The sequence below is a fragment of the Pogona vitticeps genome, chromosome 15, assembly GCF_051106095.1.
Source record: "Pogona vitticeps strain Pit_001003342236 chromosome 15, PviZW2.1, whole genome shotgun sequence".
NCBI classification, from domain to species: Eukaryota; Metazoa; Chordata; class Lepidosauria; order Squamata; family Agamidae; genus Pogona; species Pogona vitticeps.
Genome location: NC_135797.1, coordinates 1321788 through 1335095, shown reverse-complemented (window position 1 = coordinate 1335095; position 13308 = coordinate 1321788). Strand labels below are relative to the sequence as shown.

Genomic DNA, 13308 nt, shown 5'->3' with positions numbered 1-13308 from the left:
CTTGAGCAGCGGGCAGGACTTGCTTCCAAGAAATCCACCTAATTCAGGGAGGCTTAAAACCCTTTCTGCAGACCTGCTGGAAATTGGACCCAGTGCCTTGTTGGCATAGCATAAAAAGTGGGACGTGGAAATTCACACAGACACCGGCAGGTCTCCTTGGATATATACCAGCACGGATTTTAAAACGCAAGCTATAGTTCTGTATTTACAAGGGTTAGGGTTAGGGTTGTACTGTAAACTTGTGTGATTTATCCCATTTATAAAGAAATACTTGCAGGAACTATAGCTAGAACAGATTAAATGCTAAACATTTTCTCCTTTTTTAACTTTTCAATCTTAAACAAGCAAATAAACAAACCTGGGCGGTTGTTTAGGTGGCTTTTATTTCCAGATTCCTGGATTCCACTCCCCTGCTGCTTCTCCTGACTTTCATTGGGCAGGGTCCTGGGATCAAACAGGAAACGGGATCTCTTTCCACCACATACTGTTCAGTTCAATTAGGCAATAAAGAAACACATGTGGAGGGTGCAAACCTAGACATGACCTGTGATCAGACCTGGTAAGATGAAAGGAGAACTCTCCTTGGAAAAGGGTGTACAGTGAGCAAATCCATGTTGTTGTATTTAAAGTCAACCCCTTGAAATCAATGCCACTTTGGTTCATCTTATTGTTTCAATGACTGTGTGTAAGTTTACAGTTATTCTTCTGTCTTAAATACAGTTATTCTGTATTTCAGCCGCCCTGGGAGGAAATTTTTACTATGGAAGAGAATACCGTATATAAATTATTAACTTGCTACCACATACACTATCAGAAGTGTATGCATAAGCTCAATGATATACAACAAAGGAGAATTTTTAGACTTTAGAAGTATTTATAAACAGATTACATACAATTGAAAATTCCAATTGTTTTAGAAACAAAAGGCCATATGAAACGGTAATTTTAGCCACCTGCCGGAAGCCCACGAGGGTTCCTTTGTGAAGGAAATCCACCATTGATGGGGCTACTGAAAAGAGAGAAAACACACACACACACAATCTATAGTATATAGCAGTGTAGCTTCTCAAAAATGACCATTTTACAACAAGGCCTCTCTTGGGAATCTCAGATTCCAGGCAGGCATTGTACCAACGAACCAACAAACACAATCAGCACCTGCAGCTCAGCTCAGAAGCAAACTGGAAACTTGTGTGGCGAGTTTAAGATTGGCAATACTGTATAAGGCCTCTAAAACTTATATTAAACTGTTTGACTTCTGCATTTTTCAGTGGGTGTTCCAAATGCAGCATGCTATACAGCGTGTTACAGTGGTGTAATAAAATGTAATTTACACTTGTATCACTGTGGCCAATCCTTATGGCACGGGTTAAGATCTGGAGGGGTCAAGCCGTGAGAAGGGAGCCTGGATGGGAGAGAATGACAGTCTGCCAGACTGGGGTGCTCAGGCTTCTACCCATCTGTCTACTGAGTGGGGGAAAAAGTATATTTTCCCAGATACTCTCTGAATATTGGCTACTTGGAGAGTCTGACTAAGGCTGATACTGTATCCCTAAATTGGTGGGCAGGGTGATTTGAGTACAATACTAATCTGCAGTCATCGTCCAGAGCGTTGAGTTCACGTCCCCACTCAAGATCACTGTATGAGTTTCGGCCAGTCGCCAGGTAACCTGGCCTACCTTGCAGGGGTTGTTCTCTGGATCAAGTGGTGAGGAGGAGAGTGATGTCCATTGCTTTAAGATCACCGGAATTATAGAAGTCGTTATAGAAGAGCTTCCTTCTTCCCACTTCCCTTAGGTACAGGCAGCAAGAACACCAACTGTCCTGTCCTACTGATGGAAAGTAGGAAGCTCAGAGGGAGGTCATGCGGAGCGGCTGTACCTGCGGAAGGCCTGCAGCTTTGGCGCAGCTGCTCCCATGCTTCAGTGGGTGGATTTCATCATTCCAATAAAAGAAACCCAGGGCAGAAGCTCCAAATGACGTAACAATTCTCTGCTTCTCCCTTCCAGATTTTTGAGTATTTTCGTTCCCATGTCTCAAGATGTCCCTTGTCGACCTGGGGAAGAGGTTGTTAGAAGCCGCCCGCAAAGGTCAAGATGATGAAGTTAGGACACTGATGGCCAATGGCGCCCCTTTCACCACCGATTGGGTACGTTGGCGGCAGAGAGAAGTGGCAGGGCGGGGAGCCCGAAAGAGAGAGCTTTTCCCGAGGGGGATCCTGGCCACTGAATGGCAGAGCCCTGGGGTACCTCTGTCTCTCTCTCTCCCCCCACATCGCCCCCGGGGCCCAACATAACTGTGTGCTTCTGTTACATCTGTTAGGCTTTTAGTTTGAACCCAGAAATGAACGCTCCTTAAAAAATCACCCCACTGTACAAATTTCCTTCAGTCTGGCTTTCTGCCTGAACTTCCCCAGTTTAGATGACTGCTCTCATAATCACGTTGGCTGAGGATGATGTGAATTGTAATTCTGACCTATCTGAGTAAAAGCTGATGTAAAGAGGACTTCCTTAGATCCTGGATCCAAAGGAGGGCTCTTCTGGCTGACACGGCATTTCCAGAGTGGCCCATCAGTTGATGGCCAGCAGAGAAAGGGGGGCAGCCCCACCCTCCCTCTCGCCTTCCTCACCAACTGAGCAAGAGAGGCAAGACAGCCTCAGAGCCAGCCATCCTGACTGTCAGCTGTGTACAGTCTATCCTTCCCTGTGCATTTATGCGGATGGTTCCTTTTGGGTCTGTCCTTGAAAAGACACGTCGCCCCCCCTGACTCAGTAGACGGGAGCCACTCTGTGAACTAGGCCATGGGACGGAAGCAGGCCGTTCCTTTTACTCAAAGCCGATCCGTCCACAGAGAAGCAGGGTGCGAGGGGGGGGGGCAGCAGCCAGCACAGCGTCGCTGGAGGAGGCAGTTTGGACGGTCACCGGCTTGTGTCTGTCCTCCTTCATGTGCCAACAGCTGGGGACATCCCCACTTCACCTGGCGGCTCAGTATGGCCATTATTCCACGGCAGAGGTTCTCCTCCGGGCAGGCGTGAGTCGGGACGCACGGACCAAAGTCGACCGAACTCCGTTACACATGGCAGCTGCTGACGGCCACTCACACATCGTTGAGCTCCTGATCCGGGTAAGCTGGGCTCCCTCGTGGCCGAGGCTGCCTGCCAAACTGGAAGGGCGTCCTCCTGGAAGTGTCCAGTCCAGTCTGTGTCAACTGGGAGCGGGAACTGATCAGCTTGGGCTCCTGTTGAATCTCGCTGTACTCACGGCCGCTGTTTTCTCCTCCCCAGAATGGGGCCGACGTGAATGCCAAGGACATGCTGAAGATGACAGCCTTGCACTGGGCCACGGAGCACAACCACCGGGAGGTCGTGGAGCTGCTCATCAAGTGTGGGGCCGACGTCCATGCCTTCAGCAAGTTCGACAAATCCCCTTTCGACATCGCTCTGGAGAAGAACAACCCAGAGACCTTGCTGATCCTGCAGGTGGGGCCCCCTGTGGTTCTCCTTTCCCCGTTGCAGCTGGAGCGGTGCTTTTCTCTTGGCTGAACGGAGGCCGTCTCAGATGGAAACCAGAGACGTGATAAGCCAGGAAGGGCGAGAGAGGCTGGTGGTGGCGCTGGTGGAAGGAAACGGGAGGCCAAAGGCGTGGCAGCCTTTTGCAGGTAAAAAGGCCAAGGCGTGCGTCCGTGTGTGCGTCTCCTTGGAGCTGCCACTTGCAATTTGGTGCCTTCCAAAGGTGGGCTTGGAAATCCCATCGTCCCCACACAGTTGCCTTCCACACATCCCACCAATCATGGCCTGGATCCCTGTTCGCCCCTTCTGTGTATTGACCCAAGGAGCTGAAGGTCTAGTCATCACAACAGAAGAGGCTCGGAAAGCAGTGACGGGCGCTGGCGGCCCAGGGGCTGCTGTCAGCCTGTTCTCTGTCAGCTGACGGCATTTCTTGTCCTCAGGAGGCGATGCAGAATCAGGCCAACACCAGCCCAGAGAGGGCCAGCCCGCTCCCGCACCCTGTCAGCATGGGCCAGCCGTTCCTTCTGACCTCAGGGGAGGTGCTGAGCTTAGCCAGCCTCATCTCATCGCCAAACACCAAAACCACCTCAGGTAGGGTTGCGACAACGATGGGCCCTCTTCCTCCCAACTTTGAGAGAGATGAGTTTCCTTTCCCCACCTTTTGTTTCCTCTCACCCAGCAAGAGAGGCTCGCCGTTCCGCAACACAGTTTTCAGATTCAACCACCTCAGTCCTTGCCACTCTGGCAGCTATTGCCGAAGCCTCCGGACCCCTGTCCAGCTCCAAGGGAGCCCCTGGTAGGTGGGAACGAATCTCGGGGCGGGGCTGGGTTGAGCTGTCAGGTCCTTGTGCACGACTTCCCTGAAATGGGCTGGAGGAAGCTCATGAGCCGCCAAGAAACCTGTTTCTCCAGGGTGACCCACCGGTGGCCCTGCCAAGGGTTTTGGAGTCTGGACTCCCAGCATTCCCCAGTGTTGGCAAAGTGGGTTCTGTCCAATGAGAGAGGCAACCCAATCAAACCCTGTCCGCCCTCCAGGCAGCCTTAGCTGTCCACGGAATGCCAACTCAGAGGGCCCGTGCCGTGTCCCGGTTGTAGACAAGGACCTGGCAGAGAAACGGTGTCTTTGCTAGCCCTAGTGGCACGCAAGCCTGCAGGGAAGAAACCGTGGCCGAAAGTGTGCCGTCCAGAAACGGCATGTTCAAAAGAAGACCTAAAGAGTTTTCCCTGTGGTTCCAGGAATTGTGGCCAAAATCCTAGCAGACGGCTTGCTCTTGGTCAGTTCTCCCGGTCCCCCCGAGGTGCCGTTCAGCTCTTTCTCTTGGCTCCGATCTGGGTCTGAAGGTCTCGCCTTTGATTTTTGCAGCTCTCTCAGGGGGAGTGGTGGAAAGCCAGCCCGCTGATTCCTCCCCGCAGCAGGTAGTCGGCGGCGGGAGCCAGCGGGTTATTACAATTGTGACGGACCGTGTCCCCTTGGGGAACCTCCCGGCGGCCTCCCTGTGTGGCAGCCTCAGTCGGCCATTCCTGGTGATGATGCAGAACGGACAGCAAGGTGAGAAAGGGCTTCCTTTCCCCCCCCCCAAAGGCTGGGTGCAGTCACAGCCGTGTCTGAAAGTGTGTTTCAAATTGCTTTTCATTCAGTTATGCTTTGATGTCATAATTACATTTCCACTGTATAGTCTTTTGCCGATGTTTTTCCTCTCCTCTCGTTTGATCTGCATCCACCATAGTTGAGGAACACCTTGCAAATTTTCTCTCTTAAACCCACGTTTGCTGACGCCCTGCTTTGCCTCCCGGGTCCCCTCCTTTCTCTGCCTTGCAGTTCTAAATCTACCTGCTGGTCAGGCGACAGAAGAAAAGATAATCGAGGAACAAAATGGAAACCGTCAAGTACCAGACGAAGAAATACCCGCACCAGCCAAGAAAATCAAAGTTGAGGAGGTGCTGGAGAACAACAAGGAAAGCCAGGTTAACCCCATCAAGAGTAACAAAGCCCTGAAAGGTGTCCTTATTATGCACCTAGCTCACAGGTGTTATTCGTCAGGTGATCCTTTCACCTGCAAACTGTACACTCCGGGAAGAGTGTGCGGATCACCGTAGTGGCCCCATCCTGCCCCTTCCTCAGCATCATGGGCACCCTCAAGGGCTCTTCACCCTTGGGCCCTCCTGGTGGTTCTGAACCTCCGTGCTCAGGAGCCCCAGGCGGGGCCACATGCCCTCCCTGTAGCACCGCTTCTTCTCTTGTTTTCCTCCAGCGCATGACTTCTAGATTGAATCTGGGCCCGTGTCGCTGTTCTCCCACCCTCTTTGGGCCAAGCCCCAAACTCCGCTTCCACCAACCCCACCGGTGACAAATCCACGGCTTGTTTTTGTAGGACAATGCCCAGCAGGAGGTCCTGCCGCAGCAGCTGCGAGAGGCCCACCGGAAGGACCAGGAGGACCAGAGCCGGCTGGTGCGAAGGGAACCGGAGGCCGAGGACGGCCACCAAAAACCGGACGCCCTGGCCAAACCGCTGGATGATGGGACAGAACCCGCTGCGGCTATGGCAGAGGAAGAAGTGGGCGAGGGAAGCGCGGCCAATGTGTCCTCGGAAGGAACGGTCAGCTTGACCACGGAAGAGGAGGTCCCGATTGACATCATGGTGGAGACCGTTACCTCCTAACCCTCAGGTCACCTACTTTGAAAAAAAAACTCAGAAAGAGGAGAATCCTTAAATCAGCAGGCATTCTTGGGCTTCCTGTTCCCGCCACACTAAAAAAAAAAAAAACGCTCTAGGCAATAGTTTGTGGGGCAGTTTGGGGTAAAACCCAGCCCTCTTTTCCTCTTCTTCTGTTTTCTGCACCCCTTTGGCTTTCTCTTTCCTTTCAGGCAGGGCTTCAAAACATAAAGGAACCTAAGGGGCCATTTTTAAAATCGTCCCCCCATTTCAGGGATCTCTTTTTGTAAACATAGCTTGAAATGCTTTTGTCATCCCCTCCAAGTAACCTGGGGGTGGAAGGCAAGGCCGGTCCTCTTGGAGGAAGGCACTGTAGCCAGGAGCACTGCCAGGATCAGTGGGGTAACCTCTGTGGGCCCTGGACGGGTGCCGTGGCCCTTGTTATGGGGTGGCTCCTTAAAGGGCCGTTGCTCTCAGGAGAAAAGAGGCGCAGGTTTGTTTCTGCCTACTGAGGATCACACTTGTGGGGTCTCTCAACAGCACGTGAGGAACAAGGACCTTCATGAGGACTAGCGGGCGATGTGTGCATGCCAGGTGCTGTGCCAGCCAAATTGGGCCTGAAGGCAGCAGAACCAGACAGACCCTGAAACGTGAATGCTTGTTGCTAGATCTGCCTTGTGCCTTTGCAGAGCTGGGAAAAGTTACTTTTTTAAACTATGAAACTCCGCCCATCCCATACAGTGGGCAGATTCTGGAATCCCCCCCCCAAAAAAAAACTTACCCAAGTTCTGCATATAATAAATATTTGTATGAAAAGCCAAGGGAAGCCCAGAGTTTTCTCAACATTAAATAAATAAATAAAAGCACAGCACTTCAAAAAAAGAGAAGGCAACTTTTCAGATTGGCAGACCTTTTTCTGTTTTTGCAGAGATGCTGATAGAACATTTTGGGGGATAGGAAAAGATGGAGTAGGTGAAAGAAACAAGGCAGCCTTCCCTAAGTTGGCCAACAGAGAAGGGCAGCTGTCGCCATCGTGACCATTTCTCTTGGCCTGCAAACCTCCTCAGACGCAGGGCAGTGAAAAGGAGATTTCTCCCCATTCAACAAGAAACCAATTCTACAATTCAGGACTTCCATCATTTCCTCTTTCCCACAGCCCTCAGGACTGGGCAGGGCGGGGCCCTTGTGTGGTTGGGTGGCCTGGAAAGGGGAGCAAAACCCTGGGGGGGTTCTTTTTTTTTTTCTCTCCCTCCCACACGCATTCAGAAATGAGGAAAGCCAGGTTTGTGTGTGCCTCAAGCGGTAGGCATGTCTCCCCCTTGACCCTCCACCGTCCGTGGGCTGCCGCGGCTGCTTTGTGGCCAGGCGGCGTCTCCCGACCCACCCTGGGGCGAAGGCGAGCCCAAAAGGGTCCCAAGGAAAACCAAGCAGAGACTCACCTTCCGCAGGTGAGGTTGGTAGAGAAGCCCACCTGGAGGCAGAGGCCCCAAGAACCCCAGGTGGAGCCAGCCTGGCCCGGAGCTCCACTGAGCCTTTATAGAACCTTAGCAGGAATCCCAGCCCTCCAGGGAATTTAAAGGGGTAGCACTTTAGGGCATGTGTCTGTGTGTGTGTGTGGGGGGAAATAAGACATTTTTCTACCTTTTGTGCACCAGCAGGGAGGGGGAAATGGAATTCCTGGCCCCTGTTTCCCTTCTAATTCAAAGCCATCTTGAGCTTTTAACAGGGTTCCTATCATGAGATGCATTTATTTATATCGATTGTAGATCTATGTATTTTTATACAAATATATATATAAATAGGTATGTATGTAACATAAGCATCTTGTTTACAGGATTCTTTTTGCACCCATGAAGACTATCTGTGGTCCTTTTTAAAGTTTAAACCAAAAGTGGTCTTAGAAGTCAATTAGATGCCCACCTGGATTTTCTAGGGAGAACAGACCATGTCCTCTACTCAGCATCCATTCTAATGAATCATTCTTAGCATAGCTTGAAAAGGGTCACTTTTTGGGGGGGTGGGGGGTGCTGCAGCGTCCAGAATTTCCCAGCCTGAGTGGCCAACTGTAGCCACAGTGACCAGGAAATAAGGATAGCTGGAGCCCCTCAGATATTTGTCTCCCTGCTAGATCTGCTGGGTTCATGTAGAATTCAATATGGGTCCCTGTAGATGCAAAGTAAAAATTCACAGGCCCGGTTGAAGTAACCCAGTTTAATTCGGGGAACAATTGTGGGAACCACTTCAACCTCCCGTTTTATTTTTGAGATGGTCAAGTTGTTGATTTAAAAAACCAAAGTGAGTTTAAAAGGCCTCCTTACAAGGACAGTCGCTGGCTTCTCCCCCAGACAACCCCCCCCTAGTTAGTCAAAGGGTGGGGTGGGGAGCAGACAGAGGATGCTTCCTGTTGGCCTAGGGGGATTTTCTGCCCCTCCAGCCATCCTGAGATGCTGTGGGACAGTGGATTTTGAAACACTCAGAAGGCAGGAGGTGGAGCAAGAAATCACCAATATTTCAGGAGTATTGCATGCACCAAAAAGTGGACGCAGGGGTGGCTCCCCCCCCCCGTCCCTCCTGAGCCTACAAACCAAGCTGCTGAATCACATTTGAGGAGGATGCTGGGTTATAAACCTCTAGGTTACGAAGACTTCCAGCCAAGGGTGGGCGGAGGAGAGAGCCCGACTGCATAATATAAATTGTATTCTTGCCTAAAAGGAAAGCGCTATTTATTGAATATGCAACTGCTTTTTTAACAAACGCAGCGTCCTTTAACTTCTGACAGCCATTTTGTAATGTTTTGCTGAGAACCAAAGCCGACAATTTCCATCTTGTGTATTTGCCTTTAGTTGGTGACTTGTATTGGTCTCGGGAGGGGGGAGGTTTCGGTGGGGGGGGTGTTGGAGAGTTGTGGGGAAATCCCCAGGGAACCCTGCTTGGAAGCCAGCCAAGCAGCAGTTGCATGAAAAACAGGGAGAGATCTCTGATAAATGAAGACACTGCAGACTTTATCTTGTTAGTATTCAGGTACCGGTAGAGAAGAAGAAGAAGATGAAGATGGCTACCTTCTTCCCCCCAGACGTTTTTATTAAGCACGCAAAACAAGCAAAATTAGCATAAGATAAGAATTTGGCCATAGAGGCGTCGTGTGGTTATCAGTCTTAAGGCATTCCACGCCTGCGCACAACGAGAATCACATAACAATGGGATGATTATAAGGAGAATCACAGGAGAATGCATGATTGTACTAAAATAATGATTATGTTAAACATCACTGATGTATCCCTTAATAGCCACAAGATGGAACTTTAGACTACAAAATCCCCACATTCCCTCCGTTTGTATTTCATTTTGGATGAGCAAGTTACTGCCAGTAAGACTCCTGATGGTTTCTGAGTCCATGGAAGCTCTTCATTGATGGAGGGCAACAGCCATGTCATCTCAATCTGTATATCGTGCATCAGCCTCACCATAAAAATCACCTACTCTAGAAAGGAACACATGATATTAGAATTGATACAATTGCTGAGCAGATAAAGACATTGATTGTACAGATGTTTGATATCACTTAGTGAAAACATTAATTAATGAAGGAATACATTGTTTAAAACAAGCATAAGGCAAATACAAATTTTCAGTAAAATAATACCATGCATTAGTAGTATGCAAAGCCATCCCATAGGGAAGAGTTAATATTATTGGTAATAATGGTATCACTCAAATCAGCTAATATATGCTCAATAGAAAGCTGCAAGTTATGGAAGCAAATAATACTTTGAGTATCTATTACAATAAAACATAGTATAAGTATGTGCAAGCAATTAGCGATGCTTTAACTGAAAGCTGCTTTAACTGGTCTATTTCATTCTGCAGATCTACCATGATTCTTGTTGTAGCATTAACTGCATTCTTTTAAAACATTGTCCAGATCAAGTGAAACCTGGAACCTTGGCATTCCAGTTCCCTGCATGAATACAACAGAAACACAAAGCTCAGATGTGGTGCGTAAATTGAACCTTTGAAATATTAGAAGTAGAAGGAACAGCATGGAAAAGAAGTTCAGATTGACCATGTTCTGAAATACTTTGCAAAGAGGCAAGAATTAAGGTTGGATCATCAATAAGACCAGGCAGTGAGCTCATGATTCATATAAAAGAGAAACATTCTGTCCATGAACATCAAATATATACTGAGCATGTTGCACCCAAGAATTGCCTTGATTGTCCGGAGCAGAAATACGCGGAACCAAGAACAGTTCAAGCAGTCCTAGGAGTCGGATGGCAGAGATACACACCATCTTGCCAGGATCCAAACAGCGCCTTTGTCCAGTGCGACTGCAGCATCCTTGTCCTCAGGTGATCAAGAGAACTGATCCCTTACCACTCAGGTGGTCGAGGAAGTTGCTCTTCTGCCCTGAAATGAACTTTAACTTGGGTTGTGAACCCTGTTAATGAGGAAAAAGCAGAAAATTTAAAGTATACAGAACTTTTGCAACAACCATAGGAACAATCTGACCCAGAAACCCCTCTGCCTGAGGTTTGCTTCTGCAAAAGAAATTTAAGGGTTAAGTGTGCTCTTTCCACAATTGCTTGCCCTGTGGAATTAAAAGGAATCTCATGCTTCAGTGAGAGTCCCCATTGAACATAAAATTCTTGAAAGGCAGATGATATATAGACAGGTCCATTGTCCAGTCTTCAGGCCTAGGATGGCCCATTACAGCAATTGTCCCAAATGTAATGTTGAATAACTTGTCTTGCAGTCTCTCCATGAAGAGGAGATGCCAAATAAACCCAGAAAATGCATCCACAGTCAAATGTAATTTAGGCAAAAACCTGCACTTGTGTGACATCCACGTGCCAACTACAATGTCTCTGGCCTGAGTCATTGGGATAGAAAACATTCTGTGAAACATATTTACAGAGTAATGAAACATGTCATGAGAAGCAAATAGGATCAGAAAAAAGACTAAAGCACATGAATTCTGCTTGAAAGCTGAATCAGCAACAGCATTCCCTTTAGTAAAAAATCCCAGAAGTTGAGGGTGGGAACATATATGGGCAGTGGAACAGAATGCTGTTCTGCTTTAAAGTAACAAAGTCAGGAAAACAGTGAAAACAAATCCTTATCTATGGAAGGAGACAGATATTTAAAAAAAGCAAATGCCTAAAAAGCTTATAAACGTGTGTCTACAACAAAGTTAAACTCATCATTAGAAAAAAGTTCAAACGCTGCCACGTGACAACACCTTGGAAAGGCAAACCATCTGAAAAAGCATCTGTGGAAAAACAAGTGGTTAATTGATAAAAAATACAGGAAAGCAGGTGCTTGTCTTTTGGAGAGTTCAACATCACCCTGCAGAAAAAAAATAGAGTTAATACGTCCCTGACAATTGTGGCAACATCTGGAACGATGCCTTGGCAAAACAAATTTGCAACTGCTTTAACACAGGAGTACAAGTTCAAGGGAGTGTGTGGCAAGTGCATCCATTCAACAATTATGATCCTATCCTTGTCAGGGGTGTAGAGAACTGCAATTGACAGCCATGGCGTAGCTAAGATTGGACTTGAAATAGGAATGCTCTCAGTAGGCAAGCGAGCTTGCAGTCGAAGTTGCTGAGAGATCAGCTGTAAGAAGCCTTCATTGATGCAGTGATAAGGATGATGTCAGCTGGAGTTACCACAATAACAATAACAGGTGAAGAACGACCAGGGAGTGCAGAGAACAACGGTGAGAGATCATTAGTAGACAATACCAAAACTGATGTGCCCAATTGATATCTCAATGGTATAGATGCAAAAGTTTATGTCCAGTCTGTTGATTTTTCTGTGGGCTGCAAAAAAACCCTTCTGCAAGAAGACTGTAGGTTGCCAAATGATTCTCCATTTAGACTGTCCGAACACAATGGCATTCTCTTGGCAGAACGCCCAGAATCGCTGATAAGAAGTCTGGGCATTGCGCCAGGTGTGGACCTTGAATTTGCTACTTCACAGAGGAAGAGAGAACAATACAGACTTTATGTCCTAGCAGGCTGCACTGAATCCGTGGATGAGATTAGAGATCCCATCACGCTGAGATATTCAGGAAACTGCTAAGCAATGCAAGGTGTGATAGAATTTGTAGTTCTAGGAAGAACATGGAACATAGTGTCCAGGATGTTGCAAGTGGCTTGAGAGTAACAATGCTTTCTCCAGATTGGAAGGTGATGGGGGAAGTGCTTTAAGGAGTTGGCTCACCTCCTCCCACCCCATATGCATTTTTCTCTCTTACTGGCCAGGTGGGGGGGCAATCTTTCTCAGCTATGACTGTCCAGCTGAGTAGGATTTTTCCCCAAACCTGAATGTTTGCCATGCGAGTTATCAATCCTGGCACAACATTCAAGCTGAGACAAACAAAAGCAGCGCATGTAAAAACCAGAACAGTGTAGCCTTGAGGAATAGCAGCACATTTAGCTTTAGAAACATAGACCCATTGTGGCAGTTCAAAACAGGCCTCCTGTTGGGCTGTCCCCCTTACATTTTCTTCCTCCTCCCCTTCTGATTTCTCACAAGACACATGGCATGCTTGTAAAGCTTCTTTTGTATACCAGCCCGTGACATCACATGAATCCTGCAGATCCCCTATTATTCTCTCTTGGCCTGGGGGCGGCCCTGGGTCCCATTTCCCTGGGTCCCATTTCCCATGTGACCTTGGCTGACTGAGAACTGTGTCCATGAGACGGACTTGAACAGCAGAAGCGAATATACCTGCTCCCATAATAATTGGCTGACGTACAGAACCAACAGCATTAATTTCTGCTTGCTTAGTTGCTAAATCTTGCCATCCTTGAAGGCAAATGAGTCCTTCTGCTGGTGGAAGGAGACCCCTACTCCAGTCACTAGGGGCCGGCCATTGGGCGGATGAGGATTCCGGGAGAGTCTGTGTCTGTTTGTCCTTGAGACTGAGTTGCAGTTCGCGGATGCCTTGATATGGGAGCAGTTCAGAACTATGAGAAACTGCCGCGGCATCTCCCTGTGCCTGTGCCTGTGTTCCCTGAACGCCAGGATAAGCAGTTTCTAAAGCAGCACCCATTGTATCCATTAAAGGACAGTTAGAAATTTTGTTCTCAGTTGCCTGATGAATGGCAGGACTGGGAGACAATGCTGAGGTGTTCC

At 48.3% G+C, this 13308-nt stretch overlaps 2 protein-coding genes across 4 annotated transcripts in view; one reads left to right on the top strand and one right to left on the bottom strand.

Annotated features, from left to right (window-relative positions):
• The window catches only part of CDC42SE1 (CDC42 small effector 1), a 35937-nt gene extending 33922 nt beyond the window's left edge, over window positions 1–2015 (bottom strand). The window contains exon 1 of the mRNA XM_072984305.2: window positions 359–2015. The gene's annotated coding sequence lies outside the window, so the exon portion shown is untranslated. The remainder of the gene's footprint in view (window positions 1–358) is intronic.
• On the top strand, window positions 2010–7982 carry GABPB2 (GA binding protein transcription factor subunit beta 2). Of its 3 annotated transcripts, none has more exons than XM_078382191.1 (8): window positions 2010–2149; window positions 2957–3124; window positions 3285–3479; window positions 3950–4100; window positions 4189–4305; window positions 4873–5058; window positions 5329–5474; window positions 5882–7982. In XM_078382191.1, exons 1-8 carry the CDS (start codon window positions 2042–2044, stop codon window positions 6167–6169), a joined length of 1359 nt encoding a protein of 452 aa, XP_078238317.1. In that variant the 5' UTR covers window positions 2010–2041; the 3' UTR covers window positions 6170–7982. The 3 variants fall into 3 exon arrangements, with proteins under 3 accessions (XP_078238317.1, XP_078238318.1, XP_020653984.3); XM_078382192.1 differs by having other exon boundaries at window positions 5329–5508; window positions 5882–6169; XM_020798325.3 differs by having other exon boundaries at window positions 2012–2149; window positions 3012–3124.
• The last annotated feature ends 5326 nt before the right edge of the window (window positions 7983–13308 follow it).